Genomic DNA, 22,125 nt, shown 5'->3' with positions numbered 1-22,125 from the left:
AGAAGTGAGCTGGGTTAGGGAATCAGAAGTGCCAGGGGTTAGGGGTCAGGCCTGGTGCATCCTAAGCAGGGTGGGTGGAGAAAGACCTTACTGGACCGGGGACAAAGAAAGCCTTGAAGGAGGCTTGGGGTTGGTCCTACAGTTATTTGAGGGAAGGTGGGATAGAGATAGAAGGAATGGGCACACAAAGGAGTGGAAGTGGGGCCATGCCCGCTGTGCTCTGAGAGCCGTAAGTGGCCATTGTGGCTGGAGAAGGGGAGCAGAGGAGAGGAGAGGGTGGGCTCGGAGAAGTGATGAGGCCAGGCCCTCCTGGGCCTCGAGGCCTTTTACTCCAGGGCAAGGCAGTAAGACTCAGCAGAGGAGTGAGCTTCCCTGACTTACATTTTCAAAGAATAACTTTAGTGTCTGTGTTGGGAACCCACCATCAGGGGTGGGGACACAGAAGCCCCGTGAGGAGGCTGTTGCAGCAATGTAGGGGAGGGGTGATGGTGGTTGCATTTAGACCAGAGGGTACTAGTTAAAGGGAGAGACTAGAGGCCGAAACTGTCCTGAAGGGGGAGCCACTGTAGAGGACTGCAGTGTGAGGAAGGACAAGCTGAGGGCGATGCCTGGTGCTGGCCTGAGTCCCTTGCAGGTGCTCCCAGCTGAGAAGAGGAGGGCAACAGGCAGAGCAGACTGGAGGGGGAGATGGAATTGGGGGCTCAGTTTTGGATGTGGGCCTCGAGATGACTCTTGGATACCCAGGTAGGCCTGGGACGTGGACAGTTAGATACATGAGCCTGGCGTTCAGGAGAGAGGTCTGGGTGAGAGGTATGAATTTGAGAGTTGATGGTCTGTGGATGGTGTTTAAAGTATTGAGACCAGAGACCAGAGGAGATCACCAAGACTGTGATAGTCAGAGAAGAGAAAGAGGCCAAGGACCAAGCATTGAGTTGGGGAGAGGAGCAGGGCACGACCAGCCAGGACCGTAGGACAGGCCATTGGATTTAGCGACACGCAAGTAAGTCATCGGGGGCCTTGGCGAGGACAGTGCGGAGTGGTGGGGCACAAGCCCCGTAGAAGAGGGCTTCAGAGAAAATGGGAGAAGAATTGGAGATGCCAAGTATAGACGCCTCTTCGGGGAGTTTTGCTTGCAAAGAGAGCAAGAATATGGGGCATAGCTGGTGGGGGCAGAAGGTCAAACATTTTCTTAACATGAGAGAAGTAACAGCATGGTTTCTATATTGGTAAGTATGACCCAGTAGCAAGAAAGAAAGAAAAAGAGAGAGGGAAGGAGGGAGATTTCGGAGAATTTGAATATTTGAGATTCTACTTACTATGATATAAAAATTGTTTTAACTTGAAATACATCATGTTGATAGGTTTTTTTTTTTTGAAAACTTCTAAGTTCCATTATATGTTTGCTTTTTTTTACAAGATACCTTATAAATATTTAGAGAAAACAAGTTATCTTTTTTTTTATTTTAGCCAGTGCAATAACTAAGTAGTAAGTTATACTGTTTCATATAAATATAAGAGTTTAGTAACCATTAAGGAATTTTGGGTGATTTTTATGTGTACATGGCTGATCTTTTTTCCCCCCAGGTATTTGGTTATGGAATTAATGGATGCTAACTTATGTCAGGTTATTCACATGGAGTTGGACCATGAAAGGATGTCCTACCTTCTTTACCAGATGCTCTGTGGTATTAAACATCTGCATTCAGCTGGTATCATTCATAGAGTAAGTAGGGACGCCACGTCAGTTTTATTTTTAAAATCACGATCATTTTCTTATCATGATTCTCCAGGTACAGAAGAACTTAATATTTTTTAAAAAGTTGCCAGTATCGAGAATCCAAGGAAATGATGGGATCGTGTTGAGTTCCCAAATGCCATTGAGATTAGAAGACATTTGTGGAGCGCCTCGTTTGCCCGAGCCCACACGAGCCACTCTGGATGCAGGCTTGAGCTGCTCGGTTTGATGCTGCAGAAGGAAACTTTTTTTTTTTTTAACCTTTCATTTTGAAGTAACTTAAAATTTAAAAGTTACAAGAATAGAGCAGAGAACTCCCAAATGTTATGTACCCAGAATCATCTATTTGTTAATTGCTAATATATTTGCCGTATTTGAAATCCCATTTTTAATGAGGCAGGAATTTAGGTTTGGGGTGGGGAAAAGTTAGAGGCTACGTAGTAAATGATACCGTTGCTTGAGAAATCATACATAAACTATGGCCCAAATATCTATTTCTTAGAATCGTGAAGTTGGCCACTCCAGCATCCCGGCCCCCCTGGTGGGAACTTTTGGAATGGTCCTGGGTGGGCTTCTTGAGCCACTAAACTGGGATTTGAATGACCGAGTTGCCTGTACTCCGTCAGGAAGCAACATTTAAAAACCAGTGAGATACAGTGTAATTCTCCAAGCTGGTTTTACGAGTTTTTGTTTATTTTTTGACTTGTATCACTGTGAGAGCAGAACGTCATGATAGAATTTTCTTTGACAACTAAAATGTTGAGTGAGACTACAGGCAGAGATAATAGAATTGTGTTGGAAACATTCTTAGCATTCCCTAAATTATTACCATACTGATTTTGTCGACAGACTGTCTTTAGATATTATAGTCCAACATCAAGAAGTTGTCATTTCTCTGAACCACAGTCTGTGTGGGCAGAAAGATAGTGAGACCAGAACAATGATGCCTATTCATAGAGAAAAGAATAGAGAGATTTTCGATGCTGCAGTAGATCTGTTAGGTGCCAGGAAATGTTGGGCGCAACCACACAGCGCGCCAATCCAGAGAGGACCCAGCTGCCCTTGCCCCTGGCCATGAGCCTCAGGTCTGGGACCCCAAAGCCCGCAGGCCTGGGCGGCATACCTGGGGCCTTGCACACCAGTAAGCACCCAGCTCCTGATCCTGTGCGGTTACTTAAAATACGGCCTTTGCTGCCACCAGGTGTCCGTTAAAATAATATAAATTCTTTTGACAAATCTGCTTTTAAAATAATGCTGTTCATTTTTTTCTTTAGTTTTTATGTAAATTCCAGTTAGTTCGCATACAGTGTAATATTAGTTTCAGGCGTACAATCATGATGCAACACTTCCACACACCACCCAGTGCTCATCACAGGTGCCCTCCTTCCTCCCCATCACCTGTTTCCCACATCCCCCCCCCACCCACCTCCCCTCTGGTGACCAGCAGTTTATTCTCTTATAGTTAAGAGTCTGTTTTTTGGTTTGTCTCGCCCTCTTTTTTTTTCCATTTGCTCATTTGTTTCTTAAATTCCACAAATGAGTGAAATCATATGGTATTTGTCTTTCTCTGAGTGACTTCTTTCACTTAGCGTAATAATACCCATTTTTTTAAATTAAAAATAAACATTTCCCAACATATCATTCTGTTTCAAAAATTTTCACAGGCCATTATATAAATTAAGACACTCTTCCTAGCTCTTAAATACGTTTTGTGTTACATTCACACTTTAGAATAAGTTTCCAGCCTTATTATTATTAGGCCTGATTATGTTGAGCCTTATCAGTTTTGTAAAGGAAAGTGGTTTGTCTTACTTATTTCTCCCTTCTTGGGCCCAGAGACTTGTGGGGAAGCAATATCCTGCCGTTGCTGGGGACCTTTTCAGGGATACAGCACATGTGCCCATGTTAGGGAATATTCGGTCCCAAGCTTGGTCCCACTCCTGCTGACCAGAATGTCAAAGAGAGTCCAAAGGGGTGTCTGCTTTGCCCAGCACACCGGAACAAATGATCCACGGACCCCTTCTCCATCCTGTCCACCACCCCACCAGGCCTTGCCACTCCCCCTTCTTGTCTTCTACCCGTTCACACATTCGTGGGCCTGCCAGGCTTTGTGCTTACTCGTGAAAGTACCACATGCTGGTTGTGGGAAAGGGAGATAGAGCGAATAGCGAGAGGTCTCCGTTGGCGTACCCCACCCACCCGGCCAGGGCCCAAGAGGTGATGAGCTGTAAGAGCCCGTTAGTGGGTGGACGGTTGTCCATGAGCCTTTCTAGTCCTTTCTCCCATATACAATGCCATGCACAAAAAACACACTTTCAGTTTTGCTTATTAAAATGCTTTCATACTAAACATAAAATTTAATTATTTGAAAAATAAAACACCAATAGTCTCACCACTTTTTCCCTTATATGATTCAAAAACTTAAAAGAAGAGAAAGTCCTCCAGCTCTCTGCTGTTGCCTGGGGGTGGCCGGTGATGGCAGCTGGGTATTTCCTCCCAAACTTCATAGTGACTGCGCTACAACTAACATATCTGTGTGTACCTATGTCCTTTTCAATTTATACTTTTCAAATAGGGGGCCCCCTTGTTTGTAATTGTTCTGCAACTCACTGAACAAGTTGGTTGATTTGTTCCTTATTTTAATCAAGGATCAAATAGTTCTACAAATATTTATTTAAACAACAGAGTCCCCACGTCCTCCTTCTAATTTCTCCCTCCCCAGAAGCAAACTCGGTTCTTTTAGCTGTTATTTTGGTGTTTATCCCCATCCCTTGAAGTAATATTAGATTTTTATCCATTGGCCTTTTTTTTTTTTTCAGTTTGGGGCATAAGGTACCAATTTAGCTCCCTTTCCCCAACCCAGACCCTCCCTCCACCACGTTTCCTGTTCTCTGACCTCCAGGTATTTGCAGTGTCATCAGGTTTGAACCAACCAGTGTGGATGGCGTGTTGTCTATCATCATGACACCTAAACGCTCTCCCCTGCACAGCCTTTTGTTTACACTATGATAGAATTTCTTTTCCCTTCAATGTTTTGTCCCTGGAGTTAATGCCACTTGTCATTTCTTTGTTTGCATTGTGCTCTTCATTGTTTTGTTTTTCAAGGAGCAAGGAGTTTTCTCTGCTCTCCTTGCTGAGTTAATGCAAAGCTTTCTGCCAGGTGTATAGGTTTCCTCTCAGCGTGTGCAGGGAATGCACTGTTTCCTCGTCGGTGGGATCCCGCTCTTGGAGGCTCAGCGCTGCTCCCCAGCGGGACTGGCCGCCCCGAACCTGATGCAGATGGGTTATCCTGGGCCCGGCCCTGGCATTTCCCTGGGGCTTTCCTTAACCTGCTTCCAGACCTCTTTCTGTCTTTCTCAGTTTACTCCCTTGTTTTGGTGGGACGCATCCTCCAGCAGCTTCCCCAGAAGTGGTGCATGGGAGGCAAACTTTTTTGCGGCCTTGGACGCCTGAAACTCTTCGTTCTGCCCTGCCTGTCACGTGATTCATAGTTTGGTTGGATATAGAATTCTTAGTTATAAATGAGTTGCCCTCTGAGTTGTAAAGGCAGTACCCTGTTTTAGTGTGGTGTAGTTTGACTTTTGAGCTTTCTAATACCATTCTTATTCCTGATCCTTTGCAAGTGCCCTGTTGTGTTTTATCTCCAGAATCTTGTAAAAACGGTTCTTTATTTCTTGCATTCTGAAATGTTATGAAGATATGCCTTGATATGGAAATTTTTTCATTAATTGTGGTGGGCACTTGAGGCCCCTTCAGTCTGAAAGGCCATGGCATAGAGTTCTGGGAAATTTGTAATATTTCTTCCAGAATGCCCAGAATGCCTGGTGTCAGAGGCTGTATGTGGTGGGGTCGGGATGCAGTCCTCTGCTACAGAGCCTGTCTTCAGGCTGGGCCCTTCACCCATGCCCTCCCTGTGCCTCGTACCAGCATATCTGTTGCTAATGTGCCTGAGGCCCGAGTCTGGAATCTCGATTTTAGTTTTTCTAGACTATATGGGCCTGTAGGAGTGAAGAAGGAGCCCAGCCAGGCCTTTCTTCTGGGGTGGAGCTGGGGAGGTCTGCCTTTACCTTTACGTGGACCTTCCCAGACCTCCCTCAGTGTCCCACCCCTGCTTCACCCTGAGCCTTTCCTGGGCGTCGTGGTTCCCCTTATCTTGCTCGGGCCACTCCCCGAGGTTGGAATGTACTGCACTCAGCCAAGTCATTTCCTGCCTCTCTGCCGCTCTTTGTCCCCAGAGAGCGCGTGGGGCTTTTTATGGGCAGCATCGGCGTGCCAGGATGGGGTTGGACGTGCGAGACCCGTAGTGGGAGGCGGCCTGTGAGGAAGGACCAAGGAGGGGTCTGCAGGGGGTGGAGAGGCAGGGGGAAGGCAGCAGGGGTCTGAGCCCTTGGAGGCGCTGAGGGCAGAGCCGCAGGCTGCGGTACATCTCTCAGAGAGCCTGGCCCACCGCACAATCCATGAGCCGCCCACCAGCGGATGTCTCACAGGGATAGGCTTCTGCCCCACGCTGCCACTGACCAAGAGCCACACGGGTCGGAAGGAGCTCCCCGGTGCTCCCCAAGGGGAGACTGAGAAGAGGGAGGCCACACGCCGTAGCTCCTGTCCCTGCAGTTGCTCCCGGGGCCACAATAGACGCTCACTCGCCCCTCTCCGCTGTCCGTGCCCTCGGCCGTCACCTTGGCAGGTCTCCATGCCATGTGACCCAGACCTTCATATCTGAGGAGTCAGACTCCGGCGGCTCGGGCAGGAACGGGGTCCACAGACCCAGCCACCTGGCAGTCATCTCCCCAGTCTCGTGAGCGTGTGACTGGGACAGGTACCCTTGGCAGTTGGAGTGACCCCTGCGCTGGTTCCTTGGCCTGCGATGGTGAAGGCCCCGAGGAAACATGAAACTGTCCCCTCAAGATAAGCCAGAAACACGATTGATCCCTGGGGGGGTGGCGAGGATAGAGGACTTAGTACCACCATCAAAAGTCAAGGAGTGCGAGGACGGTGCTCCGTGTCGTAGCTCAGTTTGAGTCCCCAGTCCAGCGCTGGAGGAAACTAGGTGGTCCTGGGGAATGTGGACGACTGAGGCCAAAGCGGCTCGTAGTCCTGGTTGCAGCTGCTGTCCTGGCCGCAGTAGAAGTGCTAGAGTGGACTGGTAAGGCCTCCGTGCGACGTGAAGCCGCTGACGGGGCGAATGCATTCTTCCATTCTGGTTGGGGAGAGGGTCAGAAACCGCTCACGCACAGGTGGGACGGACAGCAGTGGGATGGGGTTCCACAGTGTGTCATCGTCACCCAGCTGGAATGATGGTGCTTGGGTCGTCGAGTTTCAGGGTCCACTCAGAGCTTGGGTCCCATAGTCCTCCAGACGACTGCTTAGCCTCCTGTCGCAGGTTCCAGTCACCCAGGTGAGTGGCTGTGGGTACCTGTAGGGCAGAACTGGGGAAATCAAAGCAGTGGATGCTTGTCACCATGTGCAGGGTCCTCCTTGCTAGGACGCCGCTTTAGTCAGTGGGCCCCGATCTGAGAACTGACTGGGGCCCTGGTCCCCTTGCTCCTCTGCTCTGGCCCTGCTTTGGCTACAGATGTTTCACACACTCTTGTCCGTGACAGGGATGCTGCGCTTTCGTAGCCATCCCCTCACTCTGTGGGTCAAGCCCCAAGTTCGCGTGTCCTTTGTATTTTAATGTCTATTTCTTGTTTTCCCTGTTGGGGGTGTTCTTCAAGCATTGAAGGGGCAGAACTGTCTTTCCTCGGCCACCTGGAAGCCCTAAGTCTAGTCTGTTTCAGAGAGCTGCCGGTGGCCGTGTGTGGAGGCTGAGGACAGAGCGCCGGGGAAGTGGGGAGCCCGCAGGAGCCCCAGGACCTTTTTCAGCCTCTCCTGTGGGCAGGCGCCCCGAGGCCAGCGCCTCTCCCTGGCCCGCGGGGGCCGCTGTCCACAGCGCAGTCGGCTTTGCATTTTGTTATCACAGTTTTCCAGCAGATGGCAGTAGAGGGGGTTCTTCCAACCAAATCCAACCAAATCCAACTAAATCCAACCAAATCTGCACAGGAGGAGAATTTTCGGGCAGGTGGAAGGGGCTGGAGATAGGCATGTGTTCTACCTCACTCTGCGGTTCACTGAGCCTGCCGGGGGCAAGCTGCTGTACTAACCCTTATCCCTGTGGCTTTATATCAAGGCCAGGGTGGATTTCAGGGGCTGCTGGCTGGCAAAGTAGAGACATTTCAAATTTTTAAGAAATCAGCTTTCTCAAAAGAAAGCACCTATTGACATCCCAGCCAACAGCGTCAGGAAGGCTCTGTGTTGGCCAGCCCTGGATGTTGTCATTCTTTTCCTCATTGCCACACGGGGGACCAAAAATAGTTCCTTGTCATTTGGACATTTAAAAAAAAAAACTTTTCTTCACAAAGTTGAGCATTATTTCACCTGTTAGCAATCTGTATTCTAACATGCCTATTTTTGCCATAGTCTTGGTTTTAAAAAAAGCTAGAAACAAATTGGTTCTTTGCCTTAGCTGCATGACTGCCTCCTCACAGGGCAGGGTCGCTGGTGTGCGTGAGGGGCTTATTGAGGGGTGGGGTGCTCCCCCGGGTTCCCCCACATCAGGACACACGTCTGAGAGGGTGGTGGCCAGCGAGGCCAGGGCATCTGCTTGGAAATCGGTTGGAATTTTCATTGCGTTTTTCACACTTTACATATTTCTGCCGAATCCAGGAAGGTGAGAACATTCAGCAGTAATGAAACATAACTTTAGCTGATGTAAGTTTTAACTGGAGGCACACCTGCATGCGCCCATCTGCGTGCGCCCTGGGAAAGTGTTAGTCAGGTGCTGGGCCTGACACCTCACACCGAGTCCTCCCAGGTCCGCCCGTGCTCGGCGTGACTTGTGAAGACAACAGACGGGGTAGCTGAGAAGGCAGTTTCCAGGGCGCGTGTGCAGGCTGCCATCCCAGGTGGAAGTCAGGTCCCTGTGGCCTGAGGAAGGGTCCGGGGACGAGAGGGTTGTCAGGGAGGAAACCGTGGAACTTGTGTTCACGTGTCCAGGGTGCGGGGTCGAGGGGCGGGTGACAAGTGTGTTCACGCTGTATCAGGCTGGGCTCTGAGAGCTGGGAGCACAGCCAGGGTCTCTGGTCACGGAAGTGGTGCTGGCAGGGGGGAGTGGGGGTGCCTCCCGGGTGGTGTGTGCGGTGGGTGGGCTTGGTGACCGTGGAATTCCTTTTCTGAGAGAAGAAGGCGCCCTTCGAAGATTGCCGAGTCGGAGAATTCTAGCCCCGTGCTGAGCGGTATGGCGGCCATGAGCCACATAGGGCTGTTGAGCACTCAGAATGTGGCTATGATTGTAAATACACAGTGGATTTCAAAGACGCTACCAAAAAGAGAATGTGAACTATCTCATTAATAAGTTCTCTATGTTGCTTCACATTGTAAAATGATAGTGTTATGGATATAATGGGTTTAATGAGATGATTAAAATTCACCTAATCTGTTCGTATTTATCCTTCCTAAGATGGCTACTCGAAAATGTAAATGACGTGTGTGGCCTGCATTATATTTCTGTGGGACAGCTGGGGACTGAAGGATGAGCCGGTGTGGAGGAGGGATAGGTGGGTTCTGTGGGAGCTCCGAGGAGATTTTAAACAAAGGGAGGCCGTGAAGTTCCCCACGTGGGGATGAGGGCGACCATCCGACTGCCTGAGGCTGATTTGTATTCGTTTCAATTTGAGAGTCGGGTTTTCCAAAATCCCAGTGTTCAGTTCTAACCTCCCTCGGTGTCCCAGGACTCAGATACTTCCGCAGCCCCCAGCCTCACAAATCCCTACCAGTGCAAAGTTGTCCATTTAGCATGCTCTGGGTTGTTGCGCTCATTTAAACCATTTCTGCCCTAGGACTTGAAGCCTAGCAACATCGTAGTAAAATCAGACTGCACGCTTAAGATCCTTGACTTTGGCCTGGCCCGGACAGCATGCACCAACTTCATGATGACGCCGTACGTGGTGACACGCTATTACCGGGCGCCCGAAGTCATCCTGGGCATGGGCTACAAAGAGAACGGTGAGTGCAGGCGGCACTCCCGCGTGGCCGCAGCTCCCCACTAGCGTTGTCCCCTGAGCCACAGGAAACACCATGTGGGGACTGTGTCACACACAGGTCATCAGGGCCACAGACGCGACATCATTAATCTCATATCTCCACTGGCAGAAGTCACCCACTTCTACAAATTCACTTTCAAAATGAATATGTTTGACCGTCTCTCCAAGTTTAACATACATGTTTGGAGAAGTGTGCAGACCCACCACACCAGCAGTACCCAAGACCTCCCCAGGCCCCCTCCTTGGTCTCAGCCCCCAAAGGGAGCCATTATCCTGATTTCCGGTGCCAAAGCCTGGTTTTGCTTATTTTTGAACTTGGTAATAATTGAATAACACGTTCTCTTTTGTGAAAAACTGGGTTTTTAACATCAAAACTTAACTTACTCTAACAATATCAGAGCCCTTTTTTAACTTAGCCGCTGACAAATTTGTTGAAAAGAACTCAATCACAGTTACTTGCTAAGAGTCTGAAAGTTTGCACAGGTCATGTGGAATGTAACCAGTGCCCCCGCTCTGAGAGACGCCACTCTGTGGCTTCCTGCTGGCCCCATTGGCTCCTCCACCAGCACTAAGTATGGGCACTAAACAGCCCTCTGTCTGGCCATCAGGCCCCACGGAAGCCCAGACCAGCACACCTGCCCTGTAAGGTCCTGCCAGCATGGCAGTTTAGCAGAGCGTCACTCAGCAAGTGTTGTGCCCATATTTTACGAAAGCTGGGTTTGTCTTTGTTGGGAGGGGGTTTGAGGAAGCTGCATGGGGGTCTCCGGCTGGTTTTAATCACCTGGTGTTTGGTAGTGGACATCTGGTCTGTCGGGTGCATCATGGCAGAAATGGTCCTCCATAAAGTCCTGTTCCCAGGAAGAGACTGTATCCTTCACAGGGAGAGCCCCAGCACCGGCCACGGGGGGTGGGGGGGCGGGGGGGGAGCGGTGGGGGGCACGTGGCCTGCACACAGCTTTGTGGGGACAGGCACCTCTTCTCTCGGGGGTTTGTTTGTTTCTCAAGCTGTAAAGTCCTGGACTCTTGGGCACTAAAGCCCAGATTGCTGGAAGCCGAAGGCCACAGCGGAGGCCAGCAACCATTCACACCGTGGAAAGAGCTCACCCTTAGCTAGCAATTTATTTTTCCATATTTGTGTGTTTAGTACACTGTTAGAATTCCTTTTCCTCACCTTTGTTTTGTTCATGGCACTTCATAATTTTATCATTTCATTTTATTTTCAGTTGATATCTGGTCAGTGGGTTGCATCATGGGAGAGCTGGTGAAAGGTTGTGTGATTTTCCAAGGCACTGACCGTATCCTTCCCGGGACCTTCCCGGCCATGCTTTCCATAAATGCCAAAGACAGCAGGAGCTCGAAAGGAAAATGTTGTAATTCTAGACTGTGTGTCCCAAGGGGGTCTTTATTATGTTTGTTAAATAGTGTCACAAACCAAATGGTTCAGTTTTATGTTTTCTTTTTCTCTTGACTACCTGCAATGACTTTACTGAGGTTTAGAGTTACTAACGTTAAACCGATCATATTAGTTCTTAATTTTATCAAAAATAGCTTAGAAATTTATTTACTCTTTGTCAAATGTATTCTGATATTTAAATGAAAACACTATTTAGTTTATTCAGTTAATTTAACAAGGAAGGTTTCTGTCTAAATTTAATAGGCTAGTATTGCTGTGTCATTCAATTAATATACCATTTTGTTAGCTGTCGGTATGGACTAAAATATTTTCCCCCAAAGTAAGAACTGAAGCATACTACATAAGACCAAAGTAAAAGAGATGGAAAGGAAATGTTTGTGAGGAACAGTATATGTTAATTTTCTTGCCTGTTACTCTGCTGACATTTTGTAGAAATTTTTAAAAGATCCATCTAAAAGGTTCTTTTGTGACATACCTGGAGAAGTCTAAATAAATATAAAATGCAAAAGATTAACTTATACTGTGGTCAGCAAATCACATTAATGACATACAGCATAAAGCAGAAGACAATAAATAGTTAAAATAGCTTTCTTTCATCGTGGTCCTCATATTCTTCCATCTTTAATATTTTTCACTCTAACATATTCCCTTTTTCATTTGTGAAATGTGGTTACACTTACGATTTTCATTAGTCTTTGATTTTGTTTTTTCCTTATGAAAGCTTAAAGTGGTCTCTGTTGGCAGATTGATGGTTATTTTTAAAGGAGATCGAGCTGTGTAGTCAGTGTTTTGTATGTATTTTATTAAAGTTATTATAGTTTTTTATAATTTTATGAGGGTGATTTTCTTGTAATACCAATTCTTTACAACACAAACATGGAATGAAAAGATTTTGTTCCTATCATTTTATTTGCCTTCCTTGACATTTTTCACATCACAGATTTTATGTGAAGTTTTAAATACAGCATTTTATTTTGTTCTAATAAATTTTCTAGCAGTTTTCCATAGCCTTTCCTTTGATTCACTTGTTCCAAACTATAAATAAGGAGGTCTTTATTTTGCAAACAGACTCAGCTTAAAAGGGAAAAGTTGATATAGTCTAAAGATAAATAATTTAGAAGGATCTACTTAACATTTCATTTGTCTCAATTCTTATTCATTTTGTGCCTTTCCTTTTTTGAATTAAGAAATGTTTTCTTCAGAAAGTACAAAAACTGTGGATACTTTCTGGTGCATTATGAAGTTAATTTAAAGTTCCTACCTTACATACTAACATCTTGCAATATCGTTAACTAATAGTTTTATATATAAGGCCACCTGAGGTCATTCTCAAAATATATACACAGAGCTAACACCATTTTTCAAAGGCAATTTTTGCCCACTCTTTCAAACATTAGATTCAGAATTACTAGGATGGAAAAAGATTCTGGCAGCCAGACTGCAGTTCTCTGAGATGTGCTTCAGATCCATGACCTGGGGTAGAAGAGGACCTCCTGTGCCCACAGTAGCCCATCAGAGAGAGGGAGCTGCGGCCAGCCCGCCTCGGGCTCACAGGAGTCCGGGCCTCCCCGAGCCTCAGTCCCCCTTCGGTACAACTGAGAGGCCCGTGGGAGCCGAGGGACAGGAACGAGCGCACACACCCGGAGGCCAGCCAGGCTTGTTGGGGGTGACTTTCCCTTCCCACCCCCCACCCCCCATTAGTCTACAGAAATGACCCTTTATCATGAACACACTAGACATTTACTGAGCACCCCCCCGTTTCTAGGCTCCTATCTGACTTACGTTGGGAAAGCTCGTCCCAGCTGCTGAGCTGAAGGCAGACAGACTGTCACAGGAAAGAGCAGAAGCAGAGAGACGAGGGGCTGTTTCGGATGATCAGTGGGAAGTGAAGGTGGTGAGCAGGGCTTCCGATCCTGCTTCGGCAGCACGTAGGAACGCAGGAGTGAGGGAGGACAATATGCTAGTGACTCCAGTGGCCAGAACCCGTCTCCCGAGCCTGTTCAGCTCCCCCAGGTTCTTCCACAGTGATACGATTGCATTTTTCTAAGACAAACCTCCATTAGATTTAAAAAAAAAAAAAAAATTGAAAACTTTTCTAAACATTGCTGTTTACGTGATTCTTTTTTTTCTGGCCTACATTCTCTTATGTAATTGCCTACGGTCTCAGAATCACTTTCCAGCTCATGATGCCAGTTTTTCCAAGCCCCCTGTAAACTAGGCAAAGCTGGTATTTTCTGCATCTTACCAACAGGTAAGCTGAGAGCCAAGGGAGACTGAGTGCTCGGTGGCACCTACTGCAGGGCTAGGAGCACAGTGGAGTCTGAAACCCAGGTCATGGACTTGGAGAGGAAGTAAGATGCACTCCAGGGGACTGCGGTGATGGTCAGGGTCAGTGCCGAGTGAGAGAGAATGACCTCCCAAAGCTGTCAGTCCAAGCCCTGTTTCAAGCAGGCCCATGGTCCCGTGGAGAGGACGAGGCCTGGGCTCAGAGAGCCCCGAGCCCCGGCTCATGCACTGCACGCCATGGGGCCTCTGCGTCCCCAGCTGTGAGCCCAGGACTCAGGTCTGTCTACTTCAGGGAGTTACGAATCTAAGTCTCTTTGGTGTGAAAATTGATTTCGGTTTGCCTAAGTAACATTTATCTAATTTCATCTTTAATCACCTCTGTCATGGGTAGTCTTCAGTTCCATGATAACGGTCTCTTGGTCTAGAAGCCGAAGGCATACATCCCTCAGTGTATTGGTCTAATAAACTGCGATCAGGGTTTAGAAAGGCGCAGAGGTTTTAAAACTAGTCTCAACTTTGGAAACCCACACCGTATTTACCTATCATTTCAAAACACCTGTGGGATGGCCTCGTTCATTACCTGTCAGTAGGTAGAAAGAGGATTTCAGTGCTTCTTTGAATGACGCTACTCCACATAACGTGACTGTAAGGCCCTTCAGTGGTATTTTCCTCAAGAGACTCCTTAGATATTGATCAGTGGAATAAAGTCATTGAGCAGCTAGGAACGCCGTCTGCGGATTTTATGAAGAAACTTCAGCCGACTGTGAGGAATTATGTGGAAAACAGACCGAAGTACCCTGGCATCAAGTTTGAAGAGCTCTTCCCAGATTGGATATTCCCATCAGAATCCGAACGAGACAAAATTAAAAGTAAGATGCCCTTTGTTTCCCTCATCCCTGTTTCCGCAGTCTAGGCACCGCTCTCAGCCTCTTCAGGTTCACGTTCTGACTCCCCTGGACGTGGGGAGATAAAATAGGGGAAACCCTCAAATAGAGTGAGGTACAGGCCAGCCTGAAGGCTTAGCGACCTGAAAGTTCTGTCCTCGACAGAAGGGCCGCATTGAAGCCTTTGGTCAAAATGAAGAGGTTTGTGTCAGTCTCAAAGACTCCTATGTTAATTATAGCTAATTGGAATTCACACAGTTTTCAGGTACACGGAACACTTGAATTAAGATTCTAGCCCATAGTTCGATTACAAAAAGCTCCTCCTTCCCTTCTCCGGTGCCCGTCACTAGAACTGTGATTTAAGGAAAAGAATAGATTTCTCCCCACATCACGGTAAACTGTGCCTCCATCAGAAGAGCCCCATCTCTCCTTTGCCTACCCATGTGAACCTTAATTGCCGGAACCTAGGTGAGTCACTGAGCTTGTTGGGTTTTTTCCTAACAAGTAATCTCTAGATTTTTTTTAAGTTTATATTGCCAACACTACATGCAGGTAGGCATGTAGCAGAGGCATCTGTGAAGTGTTCATGAGATTACTGTATGGCTGAAGAGGTCCGTTCTAATTTTGTTTGGATGGGACATCAAGAGAAGAGCCTGCCCGTGCTCTGTGCCTGCATTTCGGGCAGTGGTGGCCCTTAGCTCAGTTCCTGTGCCCTCCCTGGTGGCGGCTCTCCCTGGGCACCGTGTCAGCCTCCCTTTGGCCTACATCCACCTGCTACCCTTTCCCCAGGCCCTGTCCCTCCGCCTCCCCTCCCAGAGCCAGAGGCACACCGAGGTTGAAAACCTGATTGGTAGTGAAAGTGGCTTATTCTTAAAGAAAAAAGCCTCGATTGATCTGGAGCCTGTCAAATATTTCTCAGAGTTAAAACATCTGTGTTCTATCTGCACTGTCACATTATCTGTGTGATGTTCTATGTCTCAGCATTAATTTATTCATCTAATATTTGTTTCCACCCTAGCAAGTCAAGCCAGAGATTTGTTATCGAAAATGTTAGTGATAGATCCCGACAAGCGAATCTCTGTCGACGAAGCTTTACGTCACCCTTACATTACCGTTTGGTATGACCCTGCTGAAGCCGAGGCGGTAAGCATCTGTTTTGGAAGGACTTGTGCCTAAGGGCAGGGCATACATTTCCTTAGATCTTCCGTCCATCCTGGGGCTGTCGCTCAGTGTACCTCGGGACTGTGCCCTGTGTTTTGCTTATAACACCCTATTTAGGCCACCCCATCAGAGAGGCTAAGAAACTTGCTGAAAATCCCAAGTTTATCTGTCCTTCCCCAGAGGCACCTGGGGCGTTCCCAAGGGGGTTCCACTTCAAAGTGCGGCGCTCAGGTGCATTTTCCCTTAGCAACACTGGCCTGGATGATCTCTGGCTATAAGACATAACCTCGTGGGGGCAGGTTCATTTTCGGACTGGCCTGTGGATTTAACCACCACAGTGAACACTGTTTCATATGAAAGGAGTCCCATTTATCAACATGTGATTTTGAAGCAGATTTTTGGAACGGTCCAGTGTGAGTTGGGGATTGGGTATGGGGGCTTCAGCATGAAGAACTGCAAACCTGAGCCAGCACGGTCCTTGTCCAGGGCGGGTCTCTAGGAAGGGGCTTGTGATTACTACTTTACAGTTCCATCTGGGCAGATGCCCTGAGACTGTTTGGAGATTATGTAATTATTAAGAGGACCATAACGGCTCCTTTTTTTTTTTTTTTTGGTTAATTTCTCCCTAATTATTTGGATTTGGAAAGTGATGTAATAATGTCACACTTATGAAAAACCTTTAAGAAGCCATGTATTGAATGAAAGCCACATGATAGAGAGATTAGAATCTCCCCAGTGATTTTACCATCTTCATGCCCCGTTACATTTTTAACTGTTGACTTCACATGTAATTTAATTTTTCAGCCACCACCTCAGATTTACGACGCCCAATTGGAAGAAAGAGAGCATGCAATTGAAGAGTGGAAAGGTAAAGACAGCTGCTTTTGCCCTTCGCTCGCTCACGGCACGTCGCCTGTCAGCGGGAGCCTTTCTAGGGTAAAGGGCTAGAGGCCCTGCAGCCCCTCTTAGCCCCTGTCTTCCCACTCCCTAGATAACAGAATTAGAGAGGAGCAGGTATGAACCGCATACTGTTTGCTTCTGAAGATTTTAAGATTCACCAAACAGCCCACAGCAAACAGCCCGTAACCAGAAGGTCGAAGAACAATTCTCCATTAAAAAGCAGAATCAGTAGGAATTGAGAGCCTCAGTGAGTGCAGGTCAAAGGTGGCAACGTGCTCTGCCCAAGCAGATTACATCTGCTCTCCCCGGGGCCTCGAAGAGCCGGGACCTGTGTGAACATGCGCTCGGCAGGACGATGCACGCAGCCACGCTCCGCGGCCAAGGAGATGCTCGCAGCGTTCTCATCTTGGTTCACGAACGCCGAAATTGTAGGAACCCCTAATGCTTCCTTAGTAGGTCGTTAGCTTTACTTACAAGTCAGAACCAAGGAAACTAAGGTTGAAGCCAAGAAATGACTGAGGAATTTGGATTAATTTCTGGCCAGTCTGGAGGGGCTTCTTACCCACAGATGGATACCGGCTCCATTTGGAGAATCCCGAGTAATGACAGAAACACGTGCAAACAGTGCAGAAGTGTCTAGTACTTTAAAATGCTCCACGAGAGCCACTTTGCTGGTCCCCTGCCCCTTGTACAACCCCCTTGTGGGCTTAGAACTGCCTGGGGTTTCGGCCGCCCTCACAGTTGGGTTAAAAAGAGTAATGGATCAAAAACATGGATGTTTTGGTCTAGGTAGACGGTATTATTGAATTAGCCATATATCACAGTTAAAAATAAGGCATCACAGTGCCCTTGGAGTGGTCCCGATTGATTAGGAAGCAGGGTTCAGAGATGCAGAGAAACTGATGAAGCCTCTTAACTTGCGTTTCTTTTTGAAGAGCTGATATACAAAGAAGTGCTGGACTGGGAAGAGAGAAGCAAGAACGGTGTGGTCAAAGATCAGCCTTCAGGTTAGTGATTGCTTTAATAGCTTCGTTACAATTTCCTTTTCCCCGTCCAACTTTCCTAAATGGCAGAAGTGCCTGAAGTACCACCTCGACGGGCACTGGGTCCGAAAGCTCGTGCTGTGAGATGGGCTCCCTGTCTGGGGCGTCATGCTGGCGGCAGCCAGCAGGTTCCTGGTGCGCCGGGCACTAAACTAACTGCGTCCGAGCCGTCCTTGTCCCGTGCCTGCCTCTGCTCCCGCCAGCCCCGCGTGCAGATGACGGAGCCGAGTTTAAAATGTTGCCAAGGTGCGTGACCCTCTCTGGACTGGCCCCACCCGGTTACAGAGGAAAATCTGTGCAAATCTAAGTACAATGGAATTTGGTTTCCTTTTGAGAAAGCTGTTCATACAATTCTCCCACATTTGTACTTGGTCTGCCTGGTGGTCGGTTCCCCGGGTGACTGTTGGAGACATAACATGTGTCGTGTTCACTCAGATCCGTAGGATCCCACCTGCTTCCTGAGTGAAATCCTTCCAAGGTATATTTATTGGCTCACCTCGTATCCCCCCAGAAGCCCATGCACATGCACACGGAGGTGCAGACGGCACTGCATACTTTCTCTTGAATTTTATATTCAGCATGACGTATGTGTCAAGCATCTAGAGATTATGTAACTTCAGCACAGATTTAGGTGCCCGTGGTTAACGAGGCACATGTTTAAGACTGCAAGTACTGGCCTCTGGGAGCTCAGATGTTTTATTTTTGCTCAAGCCAGACTAAAATACGGACCGTAGGAAACAGGGTAGTTTCGTGTACCTTAAAAAACCAAAATGTTAGTTTTCAGGATGTATAAAACAAAAATAAAATGAACAAGAGGCCACTAAACTTTTTCCTTTCTGTTTGTTTGTATACAGTCTTTATTTTAGCAGGGTTTTAAATTTAAATTCAGTTAGCCCACATACAGTACATACTTAGTTTCAGATGTAGCATTCAGTGATTCATCAGTTGCGTGTAACACCCAGGGCTCATCACATCACGTGCCCTTGTTAATGCCCATCACCCGGTTACCCCATCCCCCCATCCTCCAACCCCTCCAGCAACCCTCAGTTTATTTCCTGCGATTAAGAGTCTCTCATGGTTTGTCTCCCTCTCTGATTGTTTTCCATTCCGTTTTTATTACAAAAGAATTCTTCAAAGGTTGCTGTTTTTTTCCTTCGGACCAAGTGTTGTCCCTCGGACCAAGTGTTGATGATTATAGCTGAAATGTCTGATGACCCTTGAACCCTATTTGGGCTTCAGCCTTTTGTGACACCGATAGTTGTAGGATAAATTCAGCAATTTTCTACGAATATCTTTTTTAAAGAGGCAGGTATTTTTCAACATGATTATACGCATGCACAGATACGATGTTTAGCCACTGGGAAGAAAAGAAGAATGTTGTAGGGAAAGACCAGGAATGTTTGGGACCCTGGGCCCAGAGAAAGACTCCAGGAAAAGGTGGGCACGGGCAGCCGACTCACTGCTTGTTCATGCTGGTAGTGAGACCAGGGAGCCACAGAAGCCCGGGGCTGGGAGACGGCCCCAGGTCTCAGTGCCCGCACCCGCGGCAATGTCGTGCCTCAGATTTTATTCTGTTTGGTTTTCTTAGCACAGATGCAGCGGTAAGCAGCAACGCCACTCCTTCCCGGTCGTCATCCATCAACGACATCTCATCCATGTCCACCGAGCAGACGCTGGCCTCAGACACAGACAGCAGCCTCGATGCCTCGACGGGACCCCTCGAAGGTTGCCGATGATAAGTCACGAGCCGTAAGCTCGCCAGCAGTGAAGGAACTCCCGCTTCCATGGCCTGAAAGGCTTGGGGGGTTGATGGAACCAAATAGAAAAAAACTCCATGTTCTGCATGTAAGGAACACGATGCCTTGCCCTGCTCAGTTCCAATAAGATTGCCTGCCTAGATTATACAATGAAGCAGACTATGTCTGAAGAACACAAGTGCAAGCCACACTCGTAGAGATTTTGTGCAAGGTCATTTCAGGTGAGCAATTAGAATAGATGATTTTTTTTTTTAAGTTGTACGGTAATAGTAGTGACAATTTCTCATCCTCAGTAACTGTTGGGACATATATGCATGTGACCACGTGTGCTTGCTCAGGCTTGCCATCTAGCACTTTGGAAATCAGTATTTAAATGCCAAATAATCTTCCAGGTAGTGCTGCTTCCAGAATTATCTCTTAATCCTCTTAAGTAATTTGGTGTCTGTCCAGGAAAAATACATTTATGTGTATTAATTGGCCACCATCATATTATCGTATCTTACCTTCTTTTATGGTATGATTTATTCTATCTTTTGTATTTCAGAAGGAATATAATTAAATCTATTTAATAAATAAAAAAATACAACTTTTCTTAAATTTGTCATGTTTTGGGCTGAGGATTATCACTGCTAAAACCAAGAGACCTATATGGACACTTTGTTTCCTCTAAATTGTCTTAGTCTGGGATGACTGTACATTCAGCTTTATTGCATGATAAAATTTTAAGTTTTGTGCTGCTTAAGACGTATATGCCTTTACAGTCCTAATCTGCCCTCGCTCCTTTCTCCTGGTCTTCTGGACTCATTAATTTAAAATGCCACCTAAAACTTCACCTTCTTTATAAGGTACCTAACGCTCCACGTCAATAACACAATGGCAGATTCTCGAATCCATTAGAGGCGAGAGTAGAATTTGACAAAAACGGTCACTGAAGACAACGGCAGTGACTTCTTCCAAGCGCTTGCTTCCCCCGAGACTGGTCAGGGTCGTTCCCGGGGGAGGCACCATCTCCCAGGGCAGCGTTTCCGGTTTCCAACCTAACGTTCTTCCTCGATTTTCTTTCTTTGCTGAAAGAAACCCCATAAACCGCCTCCCTCCTCCCCCCCACCCCTCCACTTGGGTCTGTTGTAGGAAGCAAGGCGATTCAGGACACCTCTGTGATGGTGGTGTTTCCCAGTTCATGGAGCATTTCTTTTTCCTAAGGGAAACCCATGAATTTTCTGGGAAACCTCCTCACAGGGTTATGGAGGAAGCACCCTCAAGAGTAGTGATTAACTATTGAGTATTTTCTGATCTAAAACTGCTCACCTGAAATTGATGCTTTCAGACTTTCTGATGTGGAAATCATTCAGAGTTCCCGAAGTTACTGAGTATTGAAGTGTCACTACAGAAATGGGGTTACGATGGTCACATTTTGGCTCCCTGTGCTCGTAATGCTTATCCCTTGAGCTTATTCTGTTACAAATTCCTATCTTGTGTTTAACTGTTCGGGAAGCTATTGGGTCAACATTCTATAGAATGTGTTCTGAGGAGGAACTTTGACAAGAAAGTTTATTATAAATATTATCTAAAATATATGATTCTCTCTGCACCAGTTGTATCGTTGGTTGGTCTTATCACTGGAAACTGGAACCCTTGATGAACAAAATTAGTATTGAAGTACTAGTTTTATATTGTGAGGTTTAGACGCATTCAAGTACAAGAGGAAATGCTGACTTGGATTGAAGCAGAAACACCTATGATATGGCTTAGGATGGTTTTGGTTTTGGAGGCCTGATGGTACAGTGAAGAAAGTTACCATTATACATATATAAACATCTTAAAACGGCCTTCTCTCTAATATACATTCTTTAACAAGACTTCACTAAATCTATCTTTAAAAAGAAAAAAGAGAGTTTTAAAAATGCATCATCTGCTCTAGGCTTCTGTGAACACGGCACGGGGATGCTGAGGGCACATGAAGCTCCTGCTTGTGAGGTGCCCTTTGTGAGTGGAGCCGGGTGCCACCCACAGTCTGGGTTCTGGTCAGTTCTGCCTCCGTGCATTCACGGGGGCAGCCTGTGTTGGTGTGGGTGGCCTTCCTGCCATGCCCACCTTCCACTGGGGAGCAGCGAGCACACCTAGGACAGGCCACGGGGCTGCAGGCAGCAGAACTCTGTAGAAATACCTCACCCCACGTCAGGGTCCTCCCCCTGAGCCGAGATGTGCCGAGGTCCTGGTGCAGTGTAGACAGTTTCAAACTGCTCTCGATGGCTGAATGCTGACGTTGGAAAAAGAACTAAAACGTGCTCAACTTTTTCATCTTTTCTATTTTATTTTTGTAATTTATACTGTACACAACCCTGGAAGTAACTATTTTGGACACATATTTTTCTAAACCAGGTAATTTGTCATTAGCCTGGAATTTGGACTAGGTTTATTTTATCTGTTGGCTTCGTTTTCAGTCAAAAAGGAAATAACTGCCTCCCCTAGGTTGGGTCTTGACCTCAAGTGCAGGTTTTGGAGAGCAGATAGGGTCTCTCGGAGCAGGAGAACATTGTGGAAACACAGACTGCTCAGTATTGATCAGTCACGGCCGTGGAAACGGCAGCAGGGCTCTGTTCTCCTCTCTGGGACGCAAAACCCAGAGCCTCCGTGCTGGAAGGAGAAAAGCCTTGGCAGGGCCCCCTGCTGACACCCAGAGCCCCTGGTTGAACCGCTGGATGGGATCCCGCTTGAATCCAGATCTGATGCCCTGTATGTAAGTCATGGTAACGATGTAGGAGTTCGTCCGGTTGATTTCTAACGTCCTCCTCTGGTGTTTCATGCTGGCAGCAAATACAGGTGTGACCTTCAGATGGCAGACCTCAACAGTAACATTGCCTAAT

General features: G+C 47.1%; 1 protein-coding gene across 8 annotated transcripts in view; it reads left to right on the top strand.

Annotated features, from left to right (window-relative positions):
* The window catches only part of MAPK9 (mitogen-activated protein kinase 9), a 51,055-nt gene extending 30,165 nt beyond the window's left edge, over positions 1 to 20,890 (top strand). For 4 of the 8 annotated variants that reach the window (XM_054511041.2, XM_045890628.3, XM_064595778.1 and 1 more), the window contains 8 exons: positions 1,585 to 1,723; positions 9,610 to 9,775; positions 11,037 to 11,108; positions 14,200 to 14,382; positions 15,416 to 15,540; positions 16,363 to 16,426; positions 17,394 to 17,465; positions 19,095 to 20,890. In XM_054511041.2, coding sequence (XP_054367016.1) covers positions 1,595 to 1,723; positions 9,610 to 9,775; positions 11,037 to 11,108; positions 14,200 to 14,382; positions 15,416 to 15,540; positions 16,363 to 16,426; positions 17,394 to 17,465; positions 19,095 to 19,237 — 954 coding nt within the window. In that variant the 5' untranslated portion in view covers positions 1,585 to 1,594 and the 3' untranslated portion in view covers positions 19,238 to 20,890. The other 4 variants (XM_045890654.3, XM_045890638.3, XM_064595779.1 and 1 more) reach the window with 4 other exon arrangements.
* Positions 20,891 to 22,125: the final 1,235 nt, after the last annotated feature.

The sequence above is a fragment of the Mirounga angustirostris genome, unplaced genomic scaffold (genome assembly GCF_029215605.1).
Source record: "Mirounga angustirostris isolate CCGP_5_RB_7025 unplaced genomic scaffold, mMirAng1.0.hap1 SCAF_7, whole genome shotgun sequence".
NCBI classification, from domain to species: Eukaryota; Metazoa; Chordata; class Mammalia; order Carnivora; family Phocidae; genus Mirounga; species Mirounga angustirostris.
The sequence above is the reverse complement of the archived record's forward strand: the minus strand, read 5'-3'. Positions and strand labels throughout refer to the sequence as shown.